The sequence below is a fragment of the Miniopterus natalensis genome, chromosome 7, assembly GCF_054644295.1.
Source record: "Miniopterus natalensis isolate mMinNat1 chromosome 7, mMinNat1.hap1, whole genome shotgun sequence".
Lineage (NCBI taxonomy): Eukaryota > Metazoa > Chordata > Mammalia > Chiroptera > Miniopteridae > Miniopterus > Miniopterus natalensis.
The window spans coordinates 6980877-7007859 of NC_142087.1; the positions used below are offsets into that span (position 1 = coordinate 6980877).

Here is a 26983-nt window from a genome sequence, read left to right on the forward strand (position 1 = left end):
GGCCCTGACCTTTGGTGGGGCAGTTCTTGTTAACGCCATTCCTGGCGACATCCCTATGAAGGAGGTGTGGGTAGTTACAACCCATTTTTCAGGTTACAAAACCAAAACTCTCAGAGACTAAATGTCTTCCTCAAGGCGCACAGCAAATAAATAGGAAAGCAGGGAAATATTATTTATTGAGCAATTCTCTTCGTGATTTACTCATCCTGATAGGAAACTGAGGCCACGGGATATTAAGCAACTGGTTCAGGGACACGTAAGAGGACAGCGATGGAGAGATTTTTGAGGTCAAATAGAGAGAGTGAGTCAGGACCCTGATGCGAAAAAGGCTTTGTAAGTGTGGGAAGTGGAGAGTGCCTGGCCACCTTTGGCCCTGGGCTTAGCGGGCAGTGTTAGCCACAAGGACGGATGTCTCTGTTTCTTCCCCTGGGGCAGGGAGGTGAGTGGGGGCAGAGAGGGCTTGTGTGGAAATTCCAGAGAAAATAGTCATTTGTGATGTGATGACACATTAATCTAACTAAGAAGTTACCTCTCTCTGATGGGATTGTATAAAACCTTGGCTCTTATGTGGCCCTGTTTTTCAAATAGCTTGGAATCTTGGGAGACTGTGCTCCCTCCAAGACTTTATACTGGTCTGTTCAGCATGGGCTGAAGGCACAAAAAATCTTGTTAGTTTATAATTTTTTAAATTCTTAAAATGATGCCAGAAGACTAAAGACAACTTTGAACCTCCAGTCTTGTCACCCTGGCACATCTGAAGTCTCTTTGCTGGTTCTAATTCATCCACATATGTATGTGTTTGGCAAAAATGCCATTGGAAGAAAGTACCACTTTTATTTCACATATTTTTAAGTTAATGTTATGATGCACCTATTTTGTGTGTTCCTTGATGGCCTCTGATATATTTATATTTAACAAGTTCTGGGATTCGAGGCAGGTTATAGTTGAGACTGCGCACACTCCCATGTCTCTGCCACTTAATAGTGGCCTTGGGCATGTCTCTCAGGACCGCCGTGTCCATATCTACAAAATGGGGAGAAGAAATAATTCTGGTTCTAGTTGTCCCACAGGACCTTTGGACACTCCAAATATCCCCAAAGCATGTGATCCAAATGTCATTGGCCTGAGTCCCTCAAATCTGTCCCTGTGGACCCCGCATTCTCTGGTCTCGGGCCATTGGTCTCTGCAAGACTTTCCACATCTACCTTACCCTGCCTTGACCTTCTTCACTCAGCTTCGGAGCCGGAATTCACCCTGGCGGCCGTGGGACTTGCAGCTCCACACCCAGCCCCCAGGTCCTGTACCCAGCCACCTGCTCCTCCTGGGGAGACGCTTCTCCCCGCTGGCTTTGCTGGCTGCGCTCTGAGGGCAGCGAGTCCTGAAGACACGGTGAAGGGCGGGTAGTCTCCATGCCTAGGCCCTGGGCCGAGAGGGGCCCTCCGGTCACATGCATCACGACGCTGTCTGAGTGGCATCCTCGCGCACCCACAGCCGCTTCCACGGCTCCGGACTACCCGGCGCTGTGCGGGTTGCTGCGACCTGCGGTTCCATCAGTGCCGTGCCCGCCTCTCTCCCAGTCTGGTCCGGATAATTTACCCACAGCGCCGGGATTTTGTCCAGAATGAGCAGGGATGACTCACGTTATTGCCCTAAAACCCCAGTGGGGACGCGTCGCCGCTCTCTTCCTCCCCGGGGCGATCAATTGGATTCTAACCTGCGGGTGGCCACTCGCGGCCGGGCGGCGGTTTAAAATGCGGGCAAAGATTCATTCAGCTGAACCGAAGCTGGCAGGCGGATTGCCAGAGGGAGTCCTTGCTGCACACGCGGCTGTGCTCTGTCTGCTCTGGCGTCGTGGCTGCTTTCCGATGGCCGTTAGGGACCAAACGCTCTCGTCACATGGGCCGCCCCACGTGCTCTGCTCTGCTCGGGCTCCTGGAGGCACAGCGTCAGCCGGTCCCTCACCTGTCTCACTGTGTCTGGCCTAATATGCCCTTAATAATTGATTAACTCTTATGTTTTCATTTTAATATTAAATTATATATAAAAAAAAGAATCACAGATAGAAAGCACCTCAGAGAGCACCTCGTCTGGCCCAGAGACGGACAGTGATGTCGCCCAGGTGGCCCAGCGAGTCGGTGAGAGAGCTGGAAGTGGACTTGGCTCCTGCCTCCCACCAGGGCCCCCAATCTCTTTGGTGCTTTTCTTGACAGTTCCTGTCCCTGTCCCTAAAGGCTGGGACAATTCCAGTTGTGCCTTGTCCTGTTGTTTCTCAGCCTCTTCTGAGTAACAAGGTTGGCTTGTTTAATAAGTTCAGCGTCAAAGTAGGTCAGGGATTTTATTTCTGTGCATGGGCCATTAGCATTCTTAAGTGAGAACACTTTTTTTTTTTTTTGAACTGCGAAAAGATCCCCTCTGTGGCTGAAATGCTCTGTGCCTGCCCATTTCCTGAGCTGTGTCCCACCCTTTTATACCACAAAGCCTCTGTGAGGGGGCTCCCAGCCTGTAGGCTGCTCAGCGGGCTCGGAGGCCACTGGGAGGACATGGAGGGGACTGCGTGCTCGGCAGGGACCCAGGAGCTGCAGCGTGTGCAGCTGGGGCCAGAAGGGCGAGGTGACTCCCCAGCCTCCTCAAGCCGGCGGTCACACTGAAACGAGGTTTGTGTTATGTTTTGTCAGAGCTAATTCTCTGAAAAACCCCAAACGCTAGTTTTGAGAGGGTTGAGCACTATGTCAAGAAATCTCTTAAATTTTTTGTGACTTAAGTGCCTGCCCAGATCTGTCACCCAGTGGCCAAGCTGGTGGGAGAGAGTTGGGGCCCGGCCCTTGCTGCTGTCTGTCAGGGAGAAGGGCAGGACGGGGCCAGGCGGGAGCTGGGGAGGGGGTGGGAGGTGACATGTCACCTCATCTATTTAGGGCTGCTCCTGAGGATACTATCAAAGTTATATTTTTAGCAACGACCTGAATTGTTTCATGGGCTCACTCCTTTGTCACTTGCCTTTAACCTAAATGGAGCTGGTAATGCAATAGAAAAATTGTCTCTATTAAAAGTTCCTGCGTAAGGCACCATTGCTTGGCCTCAGTCCCCGCCATGCCATGACTGTTGTAGGGAAAAGACACAGGTGCAAATGAGCGCCACCCGCAGGCTGTAACGGGGGCTGCAGAGACCTCTGGCCAAGTTTTCCACCCATCAATCTTTGTGCTCCCCTCATGGTTTCTTTTCTGTATCTGTTCTCTTATTTATTGAATACTTTTGCTTTTAAAAAGGCACATGTTTCCTTGATCTTTCAGATGAGAATTCCTATCACTAATCACTATGATGAAAGGAACTGATAAGTTTCTATTACAAGCTAAAGTATATCTCCAACTATTATGGTACTTTATAGATAAGTGCCGAGGATGTGCACCCGGTTGAACCCCATGTCCCACAGCATGTACCACACTCAGGAGCATGTCAGGGAGGCAGGTGAGGTGTTAGCCTTGGAGGAAAGAGCTATTTTAGTAAGTGTGTAATGACTATGAATATTTTATGCATGATTTAGTGCAAATATGTGGGGTGCATGAGGATTTGGTGGGAGCATAGAATAAGAGGTGGTGCGTTGGCCCCTTGGGACTGAGCCTTATAGTACCATGATGTAAGTGTGATGGTTCTTGGGTTAGTTACACAGGGCTATCTGTAAGCATTAGAAATCCTTCCTGTATAACTAATCCAGGAGGAGACAGATAGATGAGGAAGGCCATTCATCCATCCATCCATGCATCCATGCATCCATGCATTCATGCATTCATTCACTGCAGCCTCAGTGCTGGAATTAGAGACAGACAGACACAGGGCATGACTCACTGAAGAACTGGGTGGCTGGGGAATTACCCAGAGGCCATACATATAATGAGTATTCCCCAAGTATTTTGATGAAAGAGTGAATGATGCAGCCCACTGGTTCTCAAACTTGGAAAGAAAGGGGGGAGTTTAACAAAATACTAATTTGAGATTTCACCCTAGAGATTTTTACTAAATTGGTAAGAGCTGAGACTAAACACCGGGAGCTTTATAACCTCGCCGGTGGCTGTCGGTTGAGTTCGAGAACCACCGTGAACCGCTAAGGACTGTGTGTAAAGCCAGCTTTATACAAAGGGCCGTTAGTGGAAGCATTGGCGCTGTGTGGGGAGTGGACTCGGAGGGGCCCAGGCTGGTGCCGTTCAGGCGCAAGTCCGGCTCAGCTCTCTCACAGGCTCCCGTGAGCACCGGGCCTGCAGAGCACTGACAGCGATCTTCCTGTCGCTGAGAGGGACTCGGCGTGTGCTTCTCATCTCAGAGGAACTGGCTGCTTTTGAGCTGACACTGAGGCCTCGACAAGTTCTCACATCAGCCTTCCGGGCAGAAGGTGGATGGTTGGGATCAATCTTGAGTACAGCCATCTGTGGGGACACCTCACTGGGGTTTACATAATCCGAGCTGCGTTTCCTTTCCTTTAGAGGAATCAAAGCTGGGAGAGGGAGTTCATGCGGCTGTTTGAAGGGGCCGTGAAGAGCTGGGTAGGAATGATGCCCTCAGAGATCAATTCCTTTAAAAAATGTTGATGCCTTGGGAAATTGCCACATTAAAGCTGTTTGTCCTGTAGTATATGTGGCTTTAATCAGATTGCTTTCCAGATTAAGGTTCTAGATGAGGTTTTAGGCGAGATTTTATAAAACTTTGTTATTACTTATGTGTGTTTTTCCTCAATGAAGAATGATAGCAATTTAACCGCGACCATCAACGTGCCTCATTGAATAGGCCCATATAGATCTCTGCAGGAGGGCAGGCTTTCAAATTCACCTCTCCCTTTATTGCATATATGACCACAAAGGTGGGCTTTAAACATTTTTCTCCATTTTATCCCACCCCGTCAAGAAATAAAGAGGCAGAGGTTAGGGCAGCTTTATTACCAAATCATACTCCACCTGCCTGGACGTTTGACTGCACAGTACCGTGGTGTAGACCCCTCTGATCTGCCCTACGGCTGTGTCCGTCTCACACTCAGTCCCATCCATGCACCATCCATCCAGACCTTGTTGACATTTCCTTCCCCAGCTAATTTCATTTGAAGTATTTTGCAAATGAATGCCTTCAAAGGTATTCCCATCGTGTAATACACAGAAGAAATATATAACACCGCCAGGTATTAATTCCCTTGTTTGTTTACCACTACAAAATGCACCACTGGGTTTACCAAGGTGCAAGTCCATTTTTTCAGTACATTAAAATGTCTCCTTTGAGGGGGTCATTCAATGAGTAGGATGCCTCCTTTTATTTTTATCTCGAATAGATTCAGCCATGCCTTCCCCAGTCTATTGCCTGGTTGTGAGCCTCACCTTCAAAGGTGATTCTGGAACTGATCTTAAAGGAAGCCTCAAGCAGTGTGTGTGTGTGCGCGTGTGCATTTGATTGTGTCTCTTTATGTTAACTTCTAGCCAAGACTTTATGCTTTTTAATTACCAAAAAATCTGGTGATATTCCTTCAAAATTTTAATTACATGTGGAATATGTGTAATGTATTCGTCACCTATGATGACATAAAGCTGACCCCCAATGTAGTGGCTTAAACCGACAAGCATTTATGATCTCGCAGGCACGGGTTCGGAGCCCCGGCGCGGCCTGGCCGGTGGTTCCGGCTTGGGCTCTCTCACAGGCTGCAGTCACCTAAGGCCTGACTGAGGGGGGATCTGTGCCCAGGTTCGCTCATGTGGCTGTTGGGCGTCTTCGGAAGGTCCTTTTCAGAGACCACTCACATGGCTGTTGGCCTCAGAGCCTCAATAGCTGTTGGCTGAAGGTAGCATTTCATTGCAATGTGTGCCTCTCCCTAAGGCAACTCACCGCAAGGCAGAGAGGAGGGAAAGGGAGAGGAGAGAGAGAAAAAGAGAAAGAGGGAGAAAGAGTGTAAGGACGGGAATGGGAAAGAGGGAGGGGAGGGGAGAGGAGGGGAGGGGACAGTTGTCTTTTTGTAACCTACTCTCAGGAGGCACATTGTCACATCACTCCTGCCCTACTCTGTTAGGAGGGAGTCAGGCGGTCTAGCCCACTCTCAAAGGGTCAGGGTTACACACGAGTATAGATACCAGGAGCACTGAGTCACTGGGGCACCTTAGAGACTGACTGCCCACAGCAATGGGGGCCTTTCAGCATCACAAAGGTGATCATCCTCTGTAGATACAGTTCAGGATTTCTTGTGCGGGAGGCACTGCGTTTTAGCTCTTTACGGTCCTGCAATGATAAAAGTCGAGTATTAAATACGTGGCTGAGTATATCTCCCACTTTCCAGATGCGCCACTGAGTCGGGCAGCTCTCCCATCTTCGTCTCTGTCAGGTCCAGTGAGGGGTCCGAAGGTCAGGGCCGTGCTGTGTACTGACTGCAGGCTGTTCTGAGTTTCACTGTCTTACGTCTTTTTAATAGTTTTGAGCATATACTTCCTAATTCCCATCTTTAAGCAACTACCCATCATCCTGATTGAAAACATAACTTAAAAAAATTTTATACTTATAAAAAATAAATGAAGAGTGCCACTAAAACTTGCAAAACAAAACAGATATATGTTTTTTCAGCTTTTCTGTGCTGTCAGGAAACTCTCTTTGGCTGGAAACAATCAAGTTATATGTTTATCAACTTAGCATTTGATTGAACACACTTTTTGTCAGGAATCTGAACTGATTTGTAAGCACTGATGAATTTGTGCAGAGTCAAAAGTAAAAGATTAACAAAGACTTGACATCAAAAGCATGATTTATAACTGGAAAAATTGACAAATTGAACTAATTAAAACTAAACTTGCTTGGTGAAAGCTCATATGAAGAAAAGACAAGCGTAAAAGAGAAAATATTTGTAAACCACGTATGTGACAAAGGACTAGTACTTTGAATATATAAATTCTTAAAACTCCACAGCAAAAAAATAATAAAAAACAAACAAAAACCAACAATTCAATTAGAAAATAGGCAAAAGTTATGAGCAGACATTTCACCGAAGAGCATATACAGATGGCAAATACGCATGTGAAAAGACGTTCATCACCATTAGTCATTAGGGTAGCACACGTTAGAACCACAATGAGATATCACTACATACGTTTTTAGGATGGCTGAAAAAATGATAGCACTGAGTGCTGGTGAAGATGCGGAGAAACTGGGTCACTCGTACACTGATGGCGGGATGTAAAATGGAATAGTTATTCTGGACGGCAGTTTGGCAGCTCCAAATTCCATATGACCTAGCAGCATCAATCCTGAATATTTTCAGAGAAAGAAAAACTTACATTCACACGAAAACCTGTACAATCATGATTGTCCTTTGCAGCTTTATTTGAAATAGATAAAACCTGGGAACAGCCCAGATGACCTTCACCAGGTGAATGTTTAAACAAGCTGGAGCCCATGTGTGACATGGAATGCCACTCCGCAGTAAAAAGGAACAGCTATGGATATGTGCAAGAGCCTGGCTTTATCTTTAGGGAATGAAGCTGAGTGGGGGGAAAAAGCTAATCCCAAGACATCCTATATTGTCATTGTTTTTAAATATCAAAATTTTTAAAATGTGATGTGCACCTTAAACTTATACAATGATGTATGTCAATTATTTCTCAATAAAACTGGAAAAACATTAAAACATAGAAATGGAGACTGGATTCGTGGTGCCCAGGTGTTAAGGCTGGGGTGGGAGAGGGAGGGAAGGGATGTGGTTATAAAAGGGCAACATGAGGCATCCATGTGGTGGTGGGAATGTCCTGGGTCTTGACTGTTCTAATGTCAATATCCTGGTTGTGATATTATATGAAAGTTTTGCACAAAGTTATCAGTGGGGAAGCTGAGTAAAGGATACACAGGATCTCTTTGTTTCTTACAACTAGCATAAATTCATAATTATCTCAAAAAGCTTAATTAAAAAGAATTAACACTGACATTTAAAGTGGCATACGGAATTCTCAGCCCCAGCTGGTGGGTCATTTCTGGGCAGGGGTGTGCAGTCCCCTTTTCGGTAGTACAGGGCTCTGTTCGAGACCTCTTATGCTGCTGGGTTTCCTAATAACATCCCACTACCAATTCTTGCAGGCCCTTTCTATTTATCAAAATATTTGTCACTCCAGGCCTTAAGGGAAAAATCAGATTGGCTGACAGCAGAACAGGATTCTTCTGACTTTGCTTTGACTCATTCATTCAACAAATATTCATGATCATTTGTTATGTGCCAAGGATCATGCAGGGCTATGAATAAGTTGGTGAGAAATAGAGAAGTGGTCTCTGCCCTCTTGGTGCTTACGGTCTGGTGGGGAAGAGCAGCATAAACAATCACACTAAATATCAATGCCATAAAGGAGAGTGTCTGGGAACAAGGGGGAAGTCAGGGAGGGCTTCCTTGAGGACGTGAGGTTTCAGCTGAGATAGGAAGCATGATCTAGGTTAAAGAGGGAGGAAGAGGAAATAGTGTGTGCAAAGGCCCTGAAGTAGAAAGTAACTCATTAGGGATATTTAAAAACAGACTTGCACGTCTGGAGCCTGAGCAGTGAGAGGGGCAATGGCAGGAGACGAGGCCGAACGGATAGACAGGGACCACATCGTTCATGGTGTCTGGGGCCATAGGATAGAATGAAGTTGTTATTGGAGGAAGATCAGTTGGGCTACAGGGTGGAGAATGGATCTGAAGAAGGCAGAAGTAGGAGCAGGGTTAGAAGGCTTATGCGTATGGTAGAAATGGATGATTTAAAATTCTTTCTTTTTGTTAATTGAAATCTAGCATACAGTACAGTAAAGTACATTGGCTTTAACATATTCTCCTTTTGATTTCCATCATAATTTGAGGTTCTTTGGGATTTTTCTCCATATGCAGTTAAGCAGCCTGTGAATAATGAAAGCTTTCTTACTTTCTTTCCAATCCTTATGTCTTTCATTTCTTTTTCTTGCCTCATTGCACTGGCTACAACACCCAGCAGAATTGGGAAAATCAGGGGAAAGCATTCAGTATTTTACCACTGATTATGATGTTAGACTTATGTTTTAGATACCTGCTACCAGAGTAAAGAACTTGCCTTGTGTTTCTAGTTTGCTAAGAGTTTTATCATGAATAGATAATGACTTTCATTAAATGCTTCCTTAGCATCTCTTAAGGTTATTACATGATTTTTATCTTTTAGTCTGTCAATATGATGGGTCATATTGATTAATTTTCTAATGTTAAACTGATCTTGTAGTCCTGGAATAAATCCAAGTTGATTATGATAAATTATTCATTTATATGTCACTGGATTTGGTTTGCTAATATAAGGTGTAGCATATTTATCTCTATGTTTATGAGAAAGATGGGCCCCAAAGTTTCTTTTCTTGAGATATCCTTGTAAGGTCTTGGTGTCAGTTATCTGGGGCTTGTAAAATGAGTCCGGAAGTATCTCTTCTCTTGTATTCCATGAAGCAATTTGTATAAATAGGGTATTTCCTTGAATCCCTTTATGCATGTAAAAATTCAAGCTCATTTTACCTTATAGCTTCAAGTAGCATTTTGTCCAAGGAAGATGTTTTATCTAAAACTCTGTCATCGTGTAGATTCTCTTGGAAGTTTTTGTGTATTTCTTTGGGTTTCCTCTGTCTGTGTCTAAGAAGTACATGATTAATGCCCATCTGGCGTGAATCAGTGGTTGAGCATGGACCTAGGATCCAGGAGATTGCGGTTCGATTCCCGGTCAGGGCACAAGCCCGGATTGCTGGCTCGATCCCCAGTGAGGGTTGTGCAGGAGGCAGGTGATCAATGACTCTCACCACTGATGTTTCTCTCTCTCTCTCCTCCTCTCCCTTTCTCTCTCTGAAATCAATAAAGATATATTTTTAAAAAGAAGAAGTACATGATTAAGACGTTAGAAATACCTAATAGTGCCTGGAATGTGATAGCCACTCGATAAGTTTGCTTTCTCCTGTCCCCTCAGACTCTCTACCTGTCACAGAAGTACCCGGATTCAGGGGCCTGTAGTGGGCACCAACCTGAGGCCACTGATGCTGTTCTCAAAACCCCAGTGTCCACCTGCCAGAGTAAGAATTGTGGCCTTGGGGATGGGGACCATGGTCTGTGGCCCTTGAGACCTTGCGGCTTTCTGTGGTTATGAAGCCCTTCCCCAACCAGCTGCTGTTCGGGCTCGCTAACTCTTCATGCTGAGTGTGGCAGAGCCCAGAGGCAGCCCCAGGGGGACCAAGGGCATTTGGAAGAGGCTCATTTTTTCAATTCCTTTACATAAAGGGGGCAGTCGTGTCTTAAACTCTCCCCACAGGCTGATCAGGCTGTTATGGCTAAGCCCCTTAATCCATCTGGACACTCTTTCCTGGTACTTCAGAGCAGTCGACACTTCCAGTCACTTCCAGCCATTTCAGCAAGCTTAGAGACTAATTATGCATCTCCCACCTGCAATAGAGATACGCCAAGGAGAGAAATTTGCAAAACAACAATATCTCTAAAGCCCCAGCCCCTTCATTCTCTCTCTTACTGTGGCTGGTAGCGTAGCAACTGAGGAAGCTGCCCAGACACAGGTCGCCCTGAGTTGCACATTTCTTCCCTCCCTCCCCCACCCCCTCTCCCTCTCCTCTGGCTTCTCTCAGATGTGTTCTGTTAAGACAGCTGCCATGTTTTCCCCATGGTGCTTGTTGAGTGTGAGTTAACCATCCCAGTGGGAGACTAGCAGCTTCCTCATGCATAAAGCTGAAATTGATTTCATCACATGTCCTGCAGGAGCCCCAGATGCTTGGAGTAGAGATCACAGGAGGCCTGAGAAGCAGGGTTGAGTGGCCCATTAATGGAGAGGGCGCGGGCAAGGCGAGAAGGACCAGTGAGGGAGGCCTTCTGAGTTTCAGGCATTTACGGTTGGTCCTTACACAGGGACCCAGTGAGATATGATCCATTACCCGGGTTTTACACATGGAGAAACTGAGGCTCAGGGGAATTATGTAACTTGCCCAAAGCCACACAGGTCAGTGACAGAGGTTGTAAGCCCAACTTCGTGTGTCTGACCTGGTGATCGTGCAGTTTCAACACACCACCCTGCCCTTCGTAAGTGAAAATAAATATGAGGACCAAAGGGATGGAGTGTAGAGTTTGGGTGCGGCATGGAGAAGCTGGGCAAGGCACTGGCGTGCTGGGCAGGGAACGTGAAGTAGATGCCCCTTATGTGGACTGGGCAGACACTGGCCTCAAGGAAAGACGGAGGCTCCTCAGGCATGCACATGCCCGGACTCACCCGGCCTGCTGAATCCTAGCTTTATGCTTATACTGGTCCCATCTCCCTCCTGCTTATTCAATCAAGGACCAAGTCCTGTCCAGTCTCCCAGTCCTGTGTCGTCCAGTCCCTCTGTCTGTGCCTCTCCAGCCCCACGGCCATTACCTTGGGCCAGACCTCCAGTATCTCTCCCCTCAGTAATGGATGTGGTTTCCCCCGACTCTAGTCTCTCTCCTTTCAACCCATTCTCAACCTGCACTCAGAGCAGGTGTCACATTGCCTACAAAGCCTCAGGAGGTCCCCTCAGGAAGACCCTTCTGATCTGGTCCCTCTTAAGCTCTCCGATTGCCCTTCTGCTTTCTTCCCCAGCAGAACGTGTTTCAGCAGGATGTGCCATTCGGAATGACCCAGCCTCCTCGTCTCTGTGAAGGCTCCCTCCTCCCCAGGTGCCTGGTGGACCCTCCTCTCCCCTCATCATCTCATGATTTGATTTCCCCAGGAAACCTTCCCTCATCTCCTCCATCGGATCTCCTCCTTGTATTAATTTCTGAGGGCCACTCGAACTACCACAAACAGTGACTTAAAGCAGCACAAATTTATTCTCTACAAACATGGAAGTCAGGGTCTAAAATGGGTCAGCAGCGCTGCTTTTCTCCTGCTCTCGGGGACAGGCTGTTCCCTTGGCTTTTGCAGTTTCTGGAGGCCGCCTGCATTTCTCACTCATGGCCCCCATCTGTGTTCAAAGCCAGCAGCCCCTTGGCCCTCACCCCCTCTGACTCCGGTCCTTCTGCCTCCCTCTTGCGCTTATAAGGATCCTGGTGATTCCATTGGCCTGCTTGGATGTTCCTAGACACTCTCGCCACTCAAGCTCATTCGTCACATTTTCGGAGTGCCCTGTGCCATGCACAGTTCTGGGGATTAGGGTGTGGGCATCTTTTGGGAGCTATTATTTCGTGTACCATACTCCTCTGCATCCACAAGATGCTGGCTCTGCCATGGTCCAGCCTTTTTTATTCTGAAGATTACTGATTTCTGCATCTGTTTCACTCCTGTCTTAGGTTCCTCCGGGGTAGAGACAGTCACTTTGGTTCACTATCCTCAGAACACAGAATCCGCCCTCAGCGCTTGTTTGTGGAACAGGAGACCATATCTCTCTGGCTCCCCTCTACCTGCCTCAGTCTCTGGCAAAATGTGAATCACGATGGTATCTACCCCTGGAGTTGCTGTGAAGATTAAATGAGTTAATATTTTAAGGCATAAGAACAGTGACAGGTGCACAAATCTGCAGTGTTTATTAGCTGCCACCGTTGTCAGTAGTATTGTTACGATTCTCATCTTCACCGTCATAGCCACTGTTTCCGTTGCAACTATGAGGTCGGAGAACTGATCTTCCAGTCTTTTTTGTTTTGGTGGAGATCTGTTTTTGTCTAGATCCCTGTGGGAATTTTCTTTCATCTTGGATTTCAAAACATTGCCAGTATGTGCTTAAGTTTGAGTCTTGTCATTGATTTTGCCTGGAACCCATTGTGCTCTTCATAGTCTGCAAAATCAGAACTTCATTTACTTCAGAGGCATTTTTTCGCTTCCTCTTTGGTTATTGTTCTGTTCCAGTTGTTTGGTATGTGCCCCCCAGGCTGCTAATTCTTAGCTTGGATGTCCGCTCACTGTTCTCTGTAACAGTCTCCTGCTTGCTTTTGTCCAATCCTTTATTGCCGCCCCAACATCTTATTTGGGGAAAACTTACCACATATTTTCTCTACCCGTTTAAATAAAACATCAAACATTTATTGAACATTAGCATATGTTAGGCTAGGTAACAAAGACTAAGTCTAGTAGGCACCTACAGGCGGGTTCGGCATTCACCAGCTCTGTGTCCGTGGATTCAGCCGACCAATCAGTCAAAAAAAAAAACTTACAGTGTTGCTGATATATATTATTTAGTTAGGCCTGCAGAGCTTACATGTGTACTGAATATGCACAGACTCTCTTCTTGTCATTTTTCCCGAGACAATAGAGTATAACATAGCATTCACATGGCATGAGGTGTTATAAATAATCTGGAGATGATCTAAAGTGTAGGGGAGGGTGTGCGATGTGCGGAGGTTACATGCAAATACTATACCATTTTATATGAGGGGCTTGGACATCCACAGATTTTGGTGTCCATGGGGGTCCTGGAATCAGACCCCCATGGATGCCAAGGGATAACTGTATCTGCTTATTATATCTTACGTTCAGGGCCCTCATGGGCCCATGCCAGGGAAACAAGAGAAGATGGGGCCTACAGCCAATGACTCGCACTCAGGGTCGTCAGGGAGCATATCCACATAGAACTCCTGTCGTCTCTGGCAGAAAATGTAGATACCTTTATAATTAGAATTATAAAACAGTCTTTCATTCTAAAGATGAAAAGATTGAGAACCACAAAGACTGAGTGTTCTGTCCAGGGTCACCCAGCTGGCTCATGCTAAATCCAGGGCAAAAAGAGACTCAGCCCATGGCCCCAAGCCAGTTTCCTTTCTGCTTTTTGATCCTCAGTTTATAATTTTATGAAACAGTGCTGCATGCCAATCAGCAGAATATCTAATCAGCGCTATGCTTTGAACATCTACTCTGTGCTGAGCCCTGTGGGCCACACAACCGAGTAGTCGTGAAGTGGAATTGGGGAAAAAAAGGGTGGGGGGCAGAGTTTGATTAAAGGGAAAGGAAAGACGTTCCTGTTGGGGAAATGCATGTGCAGAAGCCTGGCCGTGGGAACGCTGACGCGGTGTGTGGGCCTGTGTGTGTGGGCGTGTGGGGTGGGGTGGGGCGTTTGGCAGACCCTGTGGGTCAGTGGGTAGCGGTGCGGTTATGTGATCAGGTAGAGCGAGGAGGCTGGTGGACAGAGTTGGAGGCCAGGTGACATCCACCTTTACATCCAGTTTTTCTCGAATCGTTTGATTTCTGTCGGGAGTGGACAGTGCTTAAGCGCCAAGCTTGTTCTCCGCCTATTTGAAGCACTTTTGCTCTCTGTAGGAATTTCTGGGGAGTCAAACTGCTACAAGAGCTCACAGCAGGGAAAAGAAAGACAGAATTGGTCTGGAGATTGCTGCCTGAGGACGGGGCAGAATTACATTAAGGGGTCACCTCGCCACCTCCATGCTGAAGGAGAGCCCTGGCAGGTCAGGGGTGTTCCCGCCGAGGCCTCAGGGGGGCTCGCAGGGTCTTGTCCTTGACTCGCTTTGATGCTTTGCTGGTGGGGGCCAATAGCATCTCACCTTAAATCTCAGCTCCCTGAGGCCAGACTTCCTCCCTCTGGATGTGGTTCTAAATTTTGTGAGCAGAGAGTGCCATCAAATGTCAAATAATTTCTCCTGGCTTGGCACAGTTGAGAGAGATGATAGAGGATTTAAGTCTCATTCTCCCAAATATTCTGCGGTTCACGTCCTTGTAAGATGTAGTGGCATTTCCCCCACCTGCTGGGTCACACATAAGCCATATTTTTGTCTGTTTCTTTCCCTTAGTCTCTTTTTTTAGGTATCACTTACACCAGCAAAACACCTATATTTTAAGGGTACAGTTGGATGATTCTTATACCACTCTAGTCAAGAGGCAGAAATTTTACCACCCCAGAAACTTTCCTCATGCCCCCTTCTAGGCGGTCACCCCGCCACGGGCGATGCTTTCCTGATTATTATTAATATTTTATCACCCAGGTCAATATGTCATGTATTCCAGTGCCCCGGAGAGCTCTCTCCTGCCTCACCCTGCGCAGCACCTGCTCCCATAAATGGTTGTACTTCGGACATCGATCACCGCAGATCAGCTCCGCCTGTTTTGAGCGTTTCCTGTGGGTGGGATCGTCGTGGGTCTTTCCGTCGTGTCCTGCACAACATGATTTTCCTCTGACGCCCGTCCGTGTGGTTCAGTGGTGTGTGCCTTTTTCCTTGCCGGGCGGTATTCTGCTTTATGCACATGCATCGGTTGAGTCGTAAGCTCCCCCCCGGGCCTGGCCTGGCCTCTGATTTCTTTCCTCCAGCAGCTTCTGAATCAGCTTCTTTCTCTGCTTGTGTCTCTGTCTCAGTCCTCGAGCGGAAGGTAAATGCGAGCCCGGGCAAGCAGCGCGGTGCCCGTTTTGCTCACTGCTCTGTCCTCAGTGCTCAGTTTAGAGTGGACACGCAGCAGGAGCCCGGCGTGTGCATAATGAGTGAATGAATGGACAGCGTTCAGGACGCCTAGTTTTAATGTATACTCTTCCAGCCCTGTGTTTACTTCCCCAAACAAATCGTAACTGCAGGATTCTCAGGACAATCTCTTGGCCCACAGACTTACGTGAGTTTGGGAGCCCACAGATCGCACTCAAGCTCTCTCTGTAAGAGCTTTCCGAACCTCTAGGCCAGATTAGGTCCCTTTACAGGCCTCATAACTGTCTCTCTCACCCCCATCATGACCCTCATTGCACTTTATTGTCATGGCTGCTCTCAGTGGCTGCCCTACCCTCTGATTCCATGGGTCCAGATGGCCTGTATTTCTTTTCACCACTAAATTCCACACTCAGCGCTCGAGGCCCATGAGAAGCACAGGGTACGGACTGGATAGGGCTTCTTTCACAGGGAGTTGCTCTCTGACAGATTGTTCATCTCAAGACCCCAGACCCCAGACGTTAGACAAGAGAGAACTAGATTTTAAAGGACTGAATGTTTGTCTCCCCCCCCCCAAAAAAAATTCATCTGTTGAAGTCCTACCCCTCATGTGGTTGTACTAGCAGGTGATGCCTTTGGAAGGTGATTAGGTTTAGATGTGGTCCTGGTGGGTGGAGCCCCCCTTATGGGATTAGTGCCCTTATAAGAAGAGAGAGAGGCTAGAGATCTGTTTCCACCGTGTGAGGACACAGCAAGAAGACAGAAGTCTGCAAACCCAGAGGGGCGTTCTCAGCACAAACTGAATCTGCCAGCACCTTGGTCTTGGACTTCCCGCCTCCAGAACTGTGAGAAATGTCTGCTGTGTAATCCGCCCAGTCTGTGGTATTTTGTGATGGCAGCCCAAGCTGCTAAGACATCCCTGGTGGAAGATTTCTACATAAGGTATAACCTTTCATGGGCAGGGGCTTGTCTTTATCCCTTAAATATTTTAGCCCAAATATTAAATCTCTGAGTGTGTTTGGTGGGTCATGGTCATGGGGAGCTAGACATTTACTTGGTGTTGTCCTGTGGAAGTCTTAGCATGTTCATTTTCACCCAAATGTTTGGGATTCTGAGGGCCTGGAAGTACTAGATCTGTGACCTCTCCATCAAGTTCTGTTCATTCACATGATTGGACTCCCAGCCTCTAGCCCCCACAACAAAGGGTGGCTTCGGGGTCCCAAGAAGTGTTAGCTATTATGGGCATGTGGTCTCTCCTCCTTTCTTCTCAACATTGATTCTTCAGGGCTCCGTGCATGGGCGTCAGGAGGGTTTGCGGATTCCCGAAAGGGTGTGCAAAACTCTAGGTAATGTGTTTATGTGCATGGTCTTGGGAAGGGAGTCGGGAATCTTACCAGATTTTCATAAGGGCCTCTGCATCCCCAAAAGTTCCTGGTGTTGGGTTCCTTCTAGTTAATCACTGAAATATCTCAAGCACAAGAGTAGAAAGGGCAAGGCAAGAATGCTACCTGAGCCCCAAGTTCTAATCCCCAACCCCACCTTCTTCTAGCTTTGTGGGTCCTGAGCCCTCCCTGGACCTCAGCTTCTTTTCTGGTGACTGGTGGTTGGATTAGATGGCTTCATAGGTTTCTTGCAGTGTCTGGTCGGACAGTTTATCACGGAGAGGAGAGCTGACACAAATCAACATGGTCTTTCTGTGCCTTTTTGTAAAAAGGTGGTGTCTACCAAAAAAATCATTGTGTGTCTTATCCCAGCTTCTGTCTCTTTGAGCCCCTAGTACTTGTGACTTCTAAAGAATGGCAATTATAATCCATGGATTACGAGGAAAAGAAAACACAAAACTGTAATCCAGGTACAGGAAACACTGTGGTGTTTCCTCGGTGTGTTCTTGAGGGGACAGAGGGAGAGATGGCGGCATTGGCTCGTCTGCACAGGGACTTGAACTAGTAAGTCATTTGAGATGGAGACATTTATGTGCTCGAGGGAACGTCTGCAACTATACTTGCTCCGATCATCAGAAATACACGAAAAGTGACTCAATGTTTGGAAAGATTAATACTTTATTTTCTTTCTGTTGGTCAGCAATTTACTGTTAATGCTTGAAACAGGAGAACAGAAACGACAGTGGAAAGTCGATGGAAGAGAGTTTAATGTGGCCTCTTGCTCCAGCCTCAAATATTGAAGTCAGCTGCTCTTGATTATGTCCAGGGCCCTTTAGTAAATGATTAGCTTAAGGAATTGGTCAGGGTCTTCCCAGAGCTACAGATACTGCCCTTGGGGCCTCACTGGAGACAGATGGGAGCTGGGGAGAGTTGATCATGGTGATCAAAGGGTCTGTATATTTAAAATGCACAAAGGATGAGCCCAGAAATTATCTGCCTGCCAACCTAACTTCTCTACTTGGAACAAATTATCCAAAAATCAATTTGCAAACACCTTTGAGATAACAAGGCCTTGAGTAATAACCTCCGTGGCTTTGTAAAGAAAAGCATCTAGCTTGACTAATCTGCTTAATTTCCTTCTCTGGCCAAATGGCAGGCTATAATAGAGGCAATCTGAAGCTGTCCCTTAAGATTTCCTCTGAGCCACACTGAGAAAATATTGTCCACCTCTGTCTCACAGCAATTATTCTGTTTGTGGAGCATCTTTGTTGCTAGGTAATTAATTAGAAAGAAAACACTGAGTGAGTTTTATCTATCCGGAAGCTCTCACCTGAGTTCCAAACTGAAACTCATACCTGCCTCAGCCACCTGAATGACCCAGAGGTTGTCCAAAGTTCTTTAATATTGTACTCCACTCCCAAATGCCTCCCCTTCCCTGCACTTTCTAATGCTCCTCAAAGAATCATTAACTTGCTCATACCCCCTGCTAGATAATGCCTTTCCTGGAAGGTGGTCCTAGGAAAATGTGAGACAAGCAGGACTGGAGTCATTTGCACAGAGATGTTCACTGCAGCATTAGTTACCAGAGCAAAACTTGGAGCAACTCACGTGCCCAACAATCGGAGGATAGTTAGTGTGGTTACCTGATGGGTTATTCTGTAGCTATTAAAGACGGTGATGATAAAATCCCTATAGTATATAAGCAAAGCCCTTAGGCTGTAAGTGAAGGAAAAACAAATGTACGTTGTATCTATGTGTTCCTGGAACCGCATGAAAAAGGTGTATGTATGTGAATAGGAACTGGAATGGAACATAGAGAAATAAAAAAGGCTATTATGTTGGGTGATAGGGAAGGGAACATATTTTCTCTTGCTTCTCACTTTCTTTATTGTTGTTCCACTGCTGGTTTTTTTTGCAACAAGTAAAAAATATATCCACTTTGATTTCCACAAAATGGGCTTCAAGAGGCAAACAGCTTCCCAAGGGGCGAGCTGGTCTCGGAAGGCGTGTAGCGCTGGGTTCCATCCTGCCTTACGCTCCATGATCTTGGTTTGGTGACCTGGTCACTTGGGTTCTCAGTTTTTTCCCCCCATCAAAACCGAGGTGATAATGTCTGAAGAACTATGCAAAGCAATGCCTGTGAGAGTTCTTGGCCAATAAGAAGTACAAAATACATGTTGATTTCCGTAGCTTTGCCAGTGTTCGGCTGCCACAAATGCTTGCTGAAAGCTGGTCTGCTTAGCTGAAGATGCGGAACTTAACGGATGAGGGGCCGCAACAGGCTGCAAATACAGTATAACATGGCGTGACTGCTCCCTTGGCCCTCGATTCCCCTGGGCCGCTGTGTCCCTGCTGGAGGAACCTGCTAGAATGGAGGGAGAAGCTGAATTCTTGCTGTGCTACTTAGGCTCAAACCCCTCTCTGGGAGAACGTCCAGTAACAACCTATGTGTTTCTATAAAAGAAATGTTTGTACACCTCAGGCGACCCTGGGTTTTGAACCAGACTCCGTTCAGTAAAGGCAGGTGCTCACCTGGGGACTGAAAGCAGAGTATTAACCCCGACGGCTTTGCCGTGTTCTGGGAAGACCTCCTCCCGGTGCCTTCTCTCTTTCCTTTCTTTAAACAAAAGACATACCCTAGGTACTAAATATAGTTGCTGAAGAAATACCGATTTGGGTACTTGGGTGCCGAACGTGAGGCAGGAATGGGGTTAGAAGGGGTTTGGGCTGTGTGGTGGCTCTGTCTGGAATCTTGTCCCTTTTCCTCACATGCTTGGATTCTGTCCTGTAAACCACATGAGTCTTATGTCCTTTCTGGATTGTCTTTCAGAGCCTCCCACTCCCATCGCGCCCCCAGAGCTGCTGGCTGTGGGGGCCACGTACCTGTGGATCAAGCCAAATGCCAACTCCATCATCGGGGACGGTCCCATCATCCTGAAGGAGGTGGAATATCGCACCACCACTGGCACCTGGGCCGAGACCCACATCGTGGACTCTCCCAACTACAAGCTGTGGCATCTGGACCCCGATGTGGAGTATGAGATACGGGTGCTACTCACAAGGCCAGGAGAGGGGGGCACAGGGCCACCGGGGCCTCCGCTCACCACCAGGACCAAGTGTGCGGGTAAGAGCCTCCTTCCTGATGCCCTTTGGAGAGGCTGGGCAGTTGCCGTGCGTGATCTTCCCCTTGGCTCTGCGGGACAGTTGTTCCTAGGCTTCCTTGGTGTGAGCGTGCGTCCCGTTGGGGAGAGAAACAGTCGGGGTGCTGGTCTCGCCTGAGAGGGCCTCCTGGCTTTGGTGACATCTCTACAGACCTCTTGCTCTGACTGTGACTCTAAGAACTGCCTGACTAGCTGTGTCCTGGTTCTGACAGTGTTGCGGATGGGACGCTGGTTTGCTCTCACCAAGGGCTCCTACTGTTGACAGTGTCTCTGAGGGCTCCTGGCTTTGACTGTGTCCCCTGAAGGTCTCATTTGGACTTTATCTCTGAGTGCTTCTGGTTCCTGTTGTATTCCCGAGGTTTCTGATTTTAGCTGTGTCCCTGAGTATCCCTGGACTGGGCCTGTGACCCTAATGAGTTCTTGGTTTTGACAACTTATTCGAGGGTTCCTGGTTCCAGTTCTGTCTTGGAGGGGCTCCTGGCGCCAACTACATCCTGAGTGCCTCCTGGCTCTGAAAGTGTCTCTCTGTGGATTCTGGAACTGCTTAGTCACAGGAGCCTCCTGGCTCTATGTCCCTTGGGGACTCCTGGCTCCTACCTGAGATTCTGGGTTGGGACTGACCCCCTCCCAAGGGTCCTCTGGGTTCTATCCCTGCAAGCTCCTGGCTCCATGTTTGCTGGGGAGCCTTGGCTCCAACTGTTTCTCTGAGGTTCCTGTGTGCTGCGTACGAGTTTGCTGGCTGGGTCTGTGTCTAGGAGGGCTCTTTGGATCCAGCTATGTCCCTGAGGGCTCTGGGCCTCTCTGCTGTTTCTAATAAGGGGTGTTGGCTGAGATTGTGTCTCTAACTATATCCCTGAGATGTTCCAGCTCTGAATGCAACTCAAGAAATTAAAAGAACTCAGTGTTCATATTTCTTTTGCAAATCACATTATTTATATTGTCTCATTTCCCCCTCTAAGTAACCATTCAGTGTAAGTTATTTTATCTCATATATACATGAATGAATGGAGATTCAATTTTTAAGCATTGTGTTCAAAGTCATAGGATTGGCCAGTGGCAGTCAGGATTTGTACCTGACCCCAATGCCCTTGATCATTGGTGATTAACAGAGAGGCATGTGCCATCTGTGAGGTACAGACTGCTGGGGGGTTTCTGTGGGGGACCAGGGAAGCCATCGTGTGGGCTGCTGGGTCCAAGGGAAAAGGACACTGACAGCTTCGGGGTGGGGAGAGAAAGACCCATCAGCACAGTGCCCACCCTGGAACAAAAAGCAAAGTAAAATACAGTCCGTTCTGCTGTAATGTGACATACATGTTCCTAAAAATCACTGCATTATGCAAAGTTATGCAATAAAAACCACTGGGCTTGTGAGGCACAACACTTGTACCAAATCGGTGACATGCAAAAAAAAAAAAAAGAGAGAAATATAGTAAAATTGGTGGCACGGTTTTACACACGTTAATGGTCAAGATATGCATAAAAACTGCGATGCATATGGTGTTACCTTGAAACGCCCTGACGTCTGCTCGTGGACGTGGCGTCAGGAGGCTGCAGCGTGGGGTGCTGGGGAGCGGTGCAGGAGCGCTGCGTGGCAGTGATGGGCCGTGTCACAGCAGGCGTGGGCGTGGGCGGCCTTAACTCAGGCGGTGAGCTGCGGGAGCGGGTGGATACTGCGGGTGGGTGCTGTGTGTGTTCCTGGGTGGCTCAGTTCAGCCGGGTGCAGTTTCCTGCTCCACTCGTGTGTCTGCGTTCAAAGTCACACACTGCAAATGTGAAATTCTTGTTACGCTCAAACTGTTTCCTAATATGTCAGTCACGATGGGGCACATTCACATTGTCAAGGCCGGAGTTCTGGAGGAATTGACTGTAGCCGTTCTAAAGTATCTGAGGAGTGTATCTCGGCTCTATGTAACCCAAAGGCAGTTTTTCCATTGCTTGGGAATATTCCTTTGAAAGTTATTGAGGCGCTATGATGAATGGAGATGCCGTTTTCTCGATTATTTTCAAAAATGGGCCTTTGGTAAAATTCCTCATTGAGACCTGATTATGAACCTTACTACTTTAAAAGGACGTAGGATATGTTATTAAATCAGGTAATACCTTATCTCAGCTTTGCAATTCAATATCCATCCATAAAAATAATTGATTCTATCCTGCTGATGAGACTTTCCTCTTTCCACAGGGCAAATCTAAGGTTTTCCAGGGTTTCTGATCTTTATAAATGATATTCAAAGTACTGTTAGGAGCCCCCACGGACTTCTTGCTGATGATCATATAATGCATTTTGAAATTCAATCGCAAGATGATCATCTCAATAAAAATTTACAGTCTATTGAAGATTATTGCCATGACCGTGTAATGGATTTTGCATGTTGAAAACACAATTGTCTGACTATCACTATAAAAATTATGAATCGAAGTGCTTTTTGTGGCTTTATAGTTAAAGAAATGTTGGTGTTTAAGTAAGGAACGACTAAAACCTTTAATAACTCCCATTTTCTAAAATGTGTCATCAAGAAGATAATCTTTTTCCCCGCAGTGCCACTGATGGTGGGGTGTCCTTTGGCTCGTAATTAATTTTTAAGAGAATTCCAAGCCTGATATTCATTTGTGGATGCTGATTACTGGGGTTGGTAGCCTGGTCCTCCAACCCTTTTCTCTATTCGTTCTTAACCGCACTGAAAGCGAACTCATTTTACAAAACAGAAAATGAGAGAGTGTGGAGTGTGGAATGTATAATCTCTGCCCAGACGAATTTACAGGCTGGGTGAAGGTTTTAACAAAACAGCATAAAGGGTAAAGCATCAGGTTGAGTATTGAAATACCAAACTTCATGGAGGAAAACAAGGCTGGTGGAAAGAGGAATGTTCTTAGTATGAGCTAGAGCAGTGGCTCTCAAAGTGTGGTCCCCAGACCCACTGCATTGGCACATGTTAGAAAAGCAAACTCCCAGGCCCTGGCCCCTGACCTAATGATTCAGGAATTCTTAGATTGGGGCCCAGAGATCTATGCTTTAAGGAGCCCTCTGAGTGATGCTGAGTGGTTCTTAAATGTGGGAGCATTTAAGAACCACTGGTAGACTGTGACACACCAACGCGGCACTTGGAGAATACCCGATATATTGCTTGATCCTTGAGGCAATGCTGAGAGGGAGATGGGAGGAAATCTTAGGTTCAGAATCATCAAACCGAGGTTATATAAGTCAATTCAGTGCTTAGAGCTGAGTCTTTTGGCCTAAGGAACTTCCCCAGTATATGGACTGATGGGGTTTCCTCTGCAAATGTCCACTTGAATGTGGGACTGGATGCTAGGGAGACTGGTCACTGTGGAGACCAGCTGAGAGTGAATGGCTGCCATGGACTGCAATAGTAGTCCTGGTGGCAGAGGCTGGCCTAGTAAGGGCATGCTAAAAGTAGGCAGAGGCTCACAGCAAAAAGCTACAAGTTTGGGGATAGCTCAGGAAGGTACCAGAAGGCCAATTTAGCAAGGACAGGTGGGATGCATTATGGCTCTGCCAGGTCCGACAGGTCGCTGAGCAGGCATGCCATCAGGGGATTGGCACGGTCCAACCCTTAGGGTAGAGAACATATCAATAAGAGTTTGGCTACAGGGCAGCATCCAAGACCAATAGTCTAGAATTCAGAGCAAGACTTTTAGCCAGTTAAGTCAGAGCCTGGACAGACTGTAGTTAGGAGTCAGGGAAAGCAGGGATGGGAGCCAAAGATGACACTCCCAGGCTTCTGGCTGGGGTGAATGAGAGACGAGCTGTGGAGCCATTTTCTGAGGTGGAAAACACACAAGATGCCCTGGGCAAGGGGGTAAGTCTAGGTTTGCGTGTGTTGTGTGCGAGGTGAAGATGCCCAGAGGTGATGGTGGATGTGAACCTGGAGCTCAGGGGAGCCCAGCAGATCACCTCTCCCTCTGCCGTGGAGCTGCCCGACTGTACCTGGATTTTAGCATCCCAGGGACTTCTTAGCGTCAATGAGAGCAGTTTAATTCTCTTTCTCCATGCTGTGCTCTTGACATGCCTCATTCATTCACCTTTTTCATTCATCATTTGGTTCCTTTTGCTCCGTTTAATCACTTTCCGTCCTTCCTGAGATACAGGCCTGGGAGCAAACGCGATAATGTACGTCAAAGTGCTTTGGAAAGCTCAAAACGCTCTTTAGATGCTTCTAATGAAGCCAATCATCATTATTTGTTGCCGCTGCTGTTATGCGTGTTATGATTATGAATCATCGTATCAAAACAGGAAGCCTCGCTTGTCCACTTCTCTGGGCTGACTGGCATCAGGAAAGGTGGGCATGTGCTTTTCTGTTCTTCGTAGTCCAGTGGGAAATCCCATTTCAGAACACAGTGATCGGATTGTAGTCTGGACCCTCGGGGGTTTTCTTGCCTGAACAGTGGCGGTTTCCTCCGGCATCGCCCCGACGGCAGACCTCCAGTGATGTGAGTTGGGCCTAGTTGTGTCGTCTGGTGCCCACCCAACCTCACCTTGAATGCTGCCTCTGATGGGAAGTTCACACTCTCCCATGGCAGACTCCTCACTGCTGGGGACCCGGGGTGGTTACTAGTATCTTCCACCCAGTATTACAACTCTAGATGGGGTCCTTTGTGGGAGCAGACAGTATCCATTAGGTTTAAAAGATTTGGGGCAGCAGACAGGCTGCTAGCATCAACTGTCTGGAGTCCACAGGAGAACCAAGGGCAATGACATTGAGGATGGGGGTCAAGGTCTATAAGTAGGGAAGGCAAATGAAATAAGAGGTGCAGACCAGCACTGGCCCAGCTTGTCCCTGCATCTCTTCTGCAGGTACCACTTTGAGTGGCCTGGACCCTTGCGTGTTGATGTCTTAAGCTATCACCCAGCATCAGACAGAGAAACTCTTCTCACTGTAACCTAAATCTGTCGTGCTCGAGGGACATTGTTTCTAGAGCGGTACAGGTGAGCCTGGATTGAAGGCAGTAGCCCCTGGAGACTGACGATGACCACCGCTTACTCACAAAGATGTGGATTTGGGATAACGGCCATTCAAGCACTTCCCCTCCCCCGAGCTTTCTGTGATGCCTCTGCCCTTCCTTCTAACCCTGGGGGGTAGGCCCAGGAGGAGAGATGAGGGATGAAGGAGGGGGGCGCGTGCTCTACCCACACTTGGTTCTGGAGCTGCTGTGTGAGCCAAGAAGTATCTGCAGACGCGCAGGCGTCTGCTCGGGCGTGAGATGTCATCTCCTCCCACTGCGCACACAGCGTCTGTAAGTGGTTCTTGAAGCCCCCATCACTTGGCTTATGGAAGGGTCGGAGGAAAGATAAAAGCCTTTTGCCCTTATACCTACAATACGCAACCTCAGTCACAGCCCACGCCGTCTCCTTATTGTATGGGCTGAGTGCGGTGTCGGAGTGAGAAGTGAGGGTCCCGTTGGCACCTCCTAGCACTCTCTGCAAGGGACATCTGGAAGCGCCCTAGCTAGCCTCTGTAGGATGTGGCAGGATTTACTGCTTACTCTCCTTGATTTTGTAGCCATGGGTAAAATTCTAAAGCAACAAGAAAAGCCCTATTAAACCTCTTGCTACTCTTAGGTTTTTCTGCCACCCCAGAAGATAGAGCACAGTCATTCAGCAAACATGACTGGTAAAGCCTCCCCCTTCCCCTCCTAACTTTGAAGGTTGGGATTTGAAGAAATAATGAGGCGCAGAGTGGTATTAATGATAAGAAAAGCTGACTGTGTTTGTTTATGAAGCTAGTTGAATTTAAAAGAAATAGCTCCAAACTATATTAAAATTGGAGGTCAGTCATTACTATAGCTTTGGAAATCTTGAGGCAACAACACAAGGAACACGGATGATGACAGTAATGGAACCAGCGGCTCCCCACCCAGCCGGAGTATCTGTGATACGCAAGGCCCGTGGTGTCGGGCTTGAGCGTTTTACTTGTAATTCCTGCAGCAGCCTCGAGGGCTGGGTATCATTTTCTCCATTGACTGTCTGGAAGATAAGTGACTTACCCAGCGCCATATATAGCTGGCCAAGTGGCTCAGCAGGGAATTGAACCTGTAATTATATCTCTACAAAGCTCAAGTTTTTCCCGTGTGACCCCAGAATCCAGCATCATTATGAAAGCATGAGGCACCACAACCAAGTTGGGTTCATTCCAGAAATGCACTGATGAAAAGTGTTGAATATTAGAAAAACTACTGGTATGATGCCTCGTATCAGCAGGTCATAAGATAAAAACCACCCGATCCTCTCCAGAGAGGCTGAAAGTAATTTGAAGAAATTCAGCCTTCATTACTGATCAGAATTCTTAGTGAGCTAGTACTAGAAAGGCACTTTCTTATTTGTAGCAGAAAATGTTCTTATAGCTTCAGAGCCTTAAGAGAATATACTAAACCAAAAAAGAAAAAAGAAAAAAAAAGCTTATTAGAACTAAGAGATTTCAGTATTATGGTCCGACTCAAAGCAAATAAACAAAAATCAATAGCCATATGCCAGTAATAACCATTATAAAAATATAATAAAATGTATCCTATTCTCAAATGCAATTAAAATAGAAATACTTAGGAGTAAACCAAGAAATGTGCAGGATCTGTATGAAAACACACACACCTACAAAACTTTATCGAGGATGATGAAATAAGACCTGGATAAATGGAGAGATGCATCATGTTGTTGAATTAACAAATTTAATGTTGGGAAGATATCAGTTCTCCCCAGATTAATTTATGGGTTTAATACAATTGCAATCAAAAGCCTAATGGGATTCTTTTTGGAACTTGACAAAGTGATTTCTAAATTGATGTGAGAGAGTCTGCAGGAGAAAGTAGTGAGGAACACTTTGGAAAAGCAGTGGGAGGGGGGGAGGGGTTCCCTGTGAAGCACGGACATTTATTATAGCTGTGATAATGAAGCCCAGAAAATAATCCAGTATGTACTGAGACTAGATTTTAAAATTTATGTGAATGGAGACTCCTTAGCAAATACTATATTTGTAATTGGTTAATAATTTGAAAAAGATAGACTCCATTGCATACATATCATGATATGCTAAGTAAATTCTGGACCTGTTAAGAACTTAATTTAAAAGCTGAAAAAAGCAAGAACC

The 26983-nt window shown here is 46.9% G+C and overlaps 1 protein-coding gene across 1 annotated transcript in view; it reads left to right on the forward strand.

Annotated features, from left to right (window-relative positions):
- Window positions 1–26983, forward strand: part of PTPRT (protein tyrosine phosphatase receptor type T) — a 511569-nt gene that overhangs the window by 64923 nt on the left and 419663 nt on the right. Inside the window, exon 6 of the mRNA XM_087819279.1 lies at window positions 19553–19846. Within this exon, the coding sequence (XP_087675405.1) occupies window positions 19553–19846 (294 nt within the window). The remainder of the gene's footprint in view (window positions 1–19552; window positions 19847–26983) is intronic.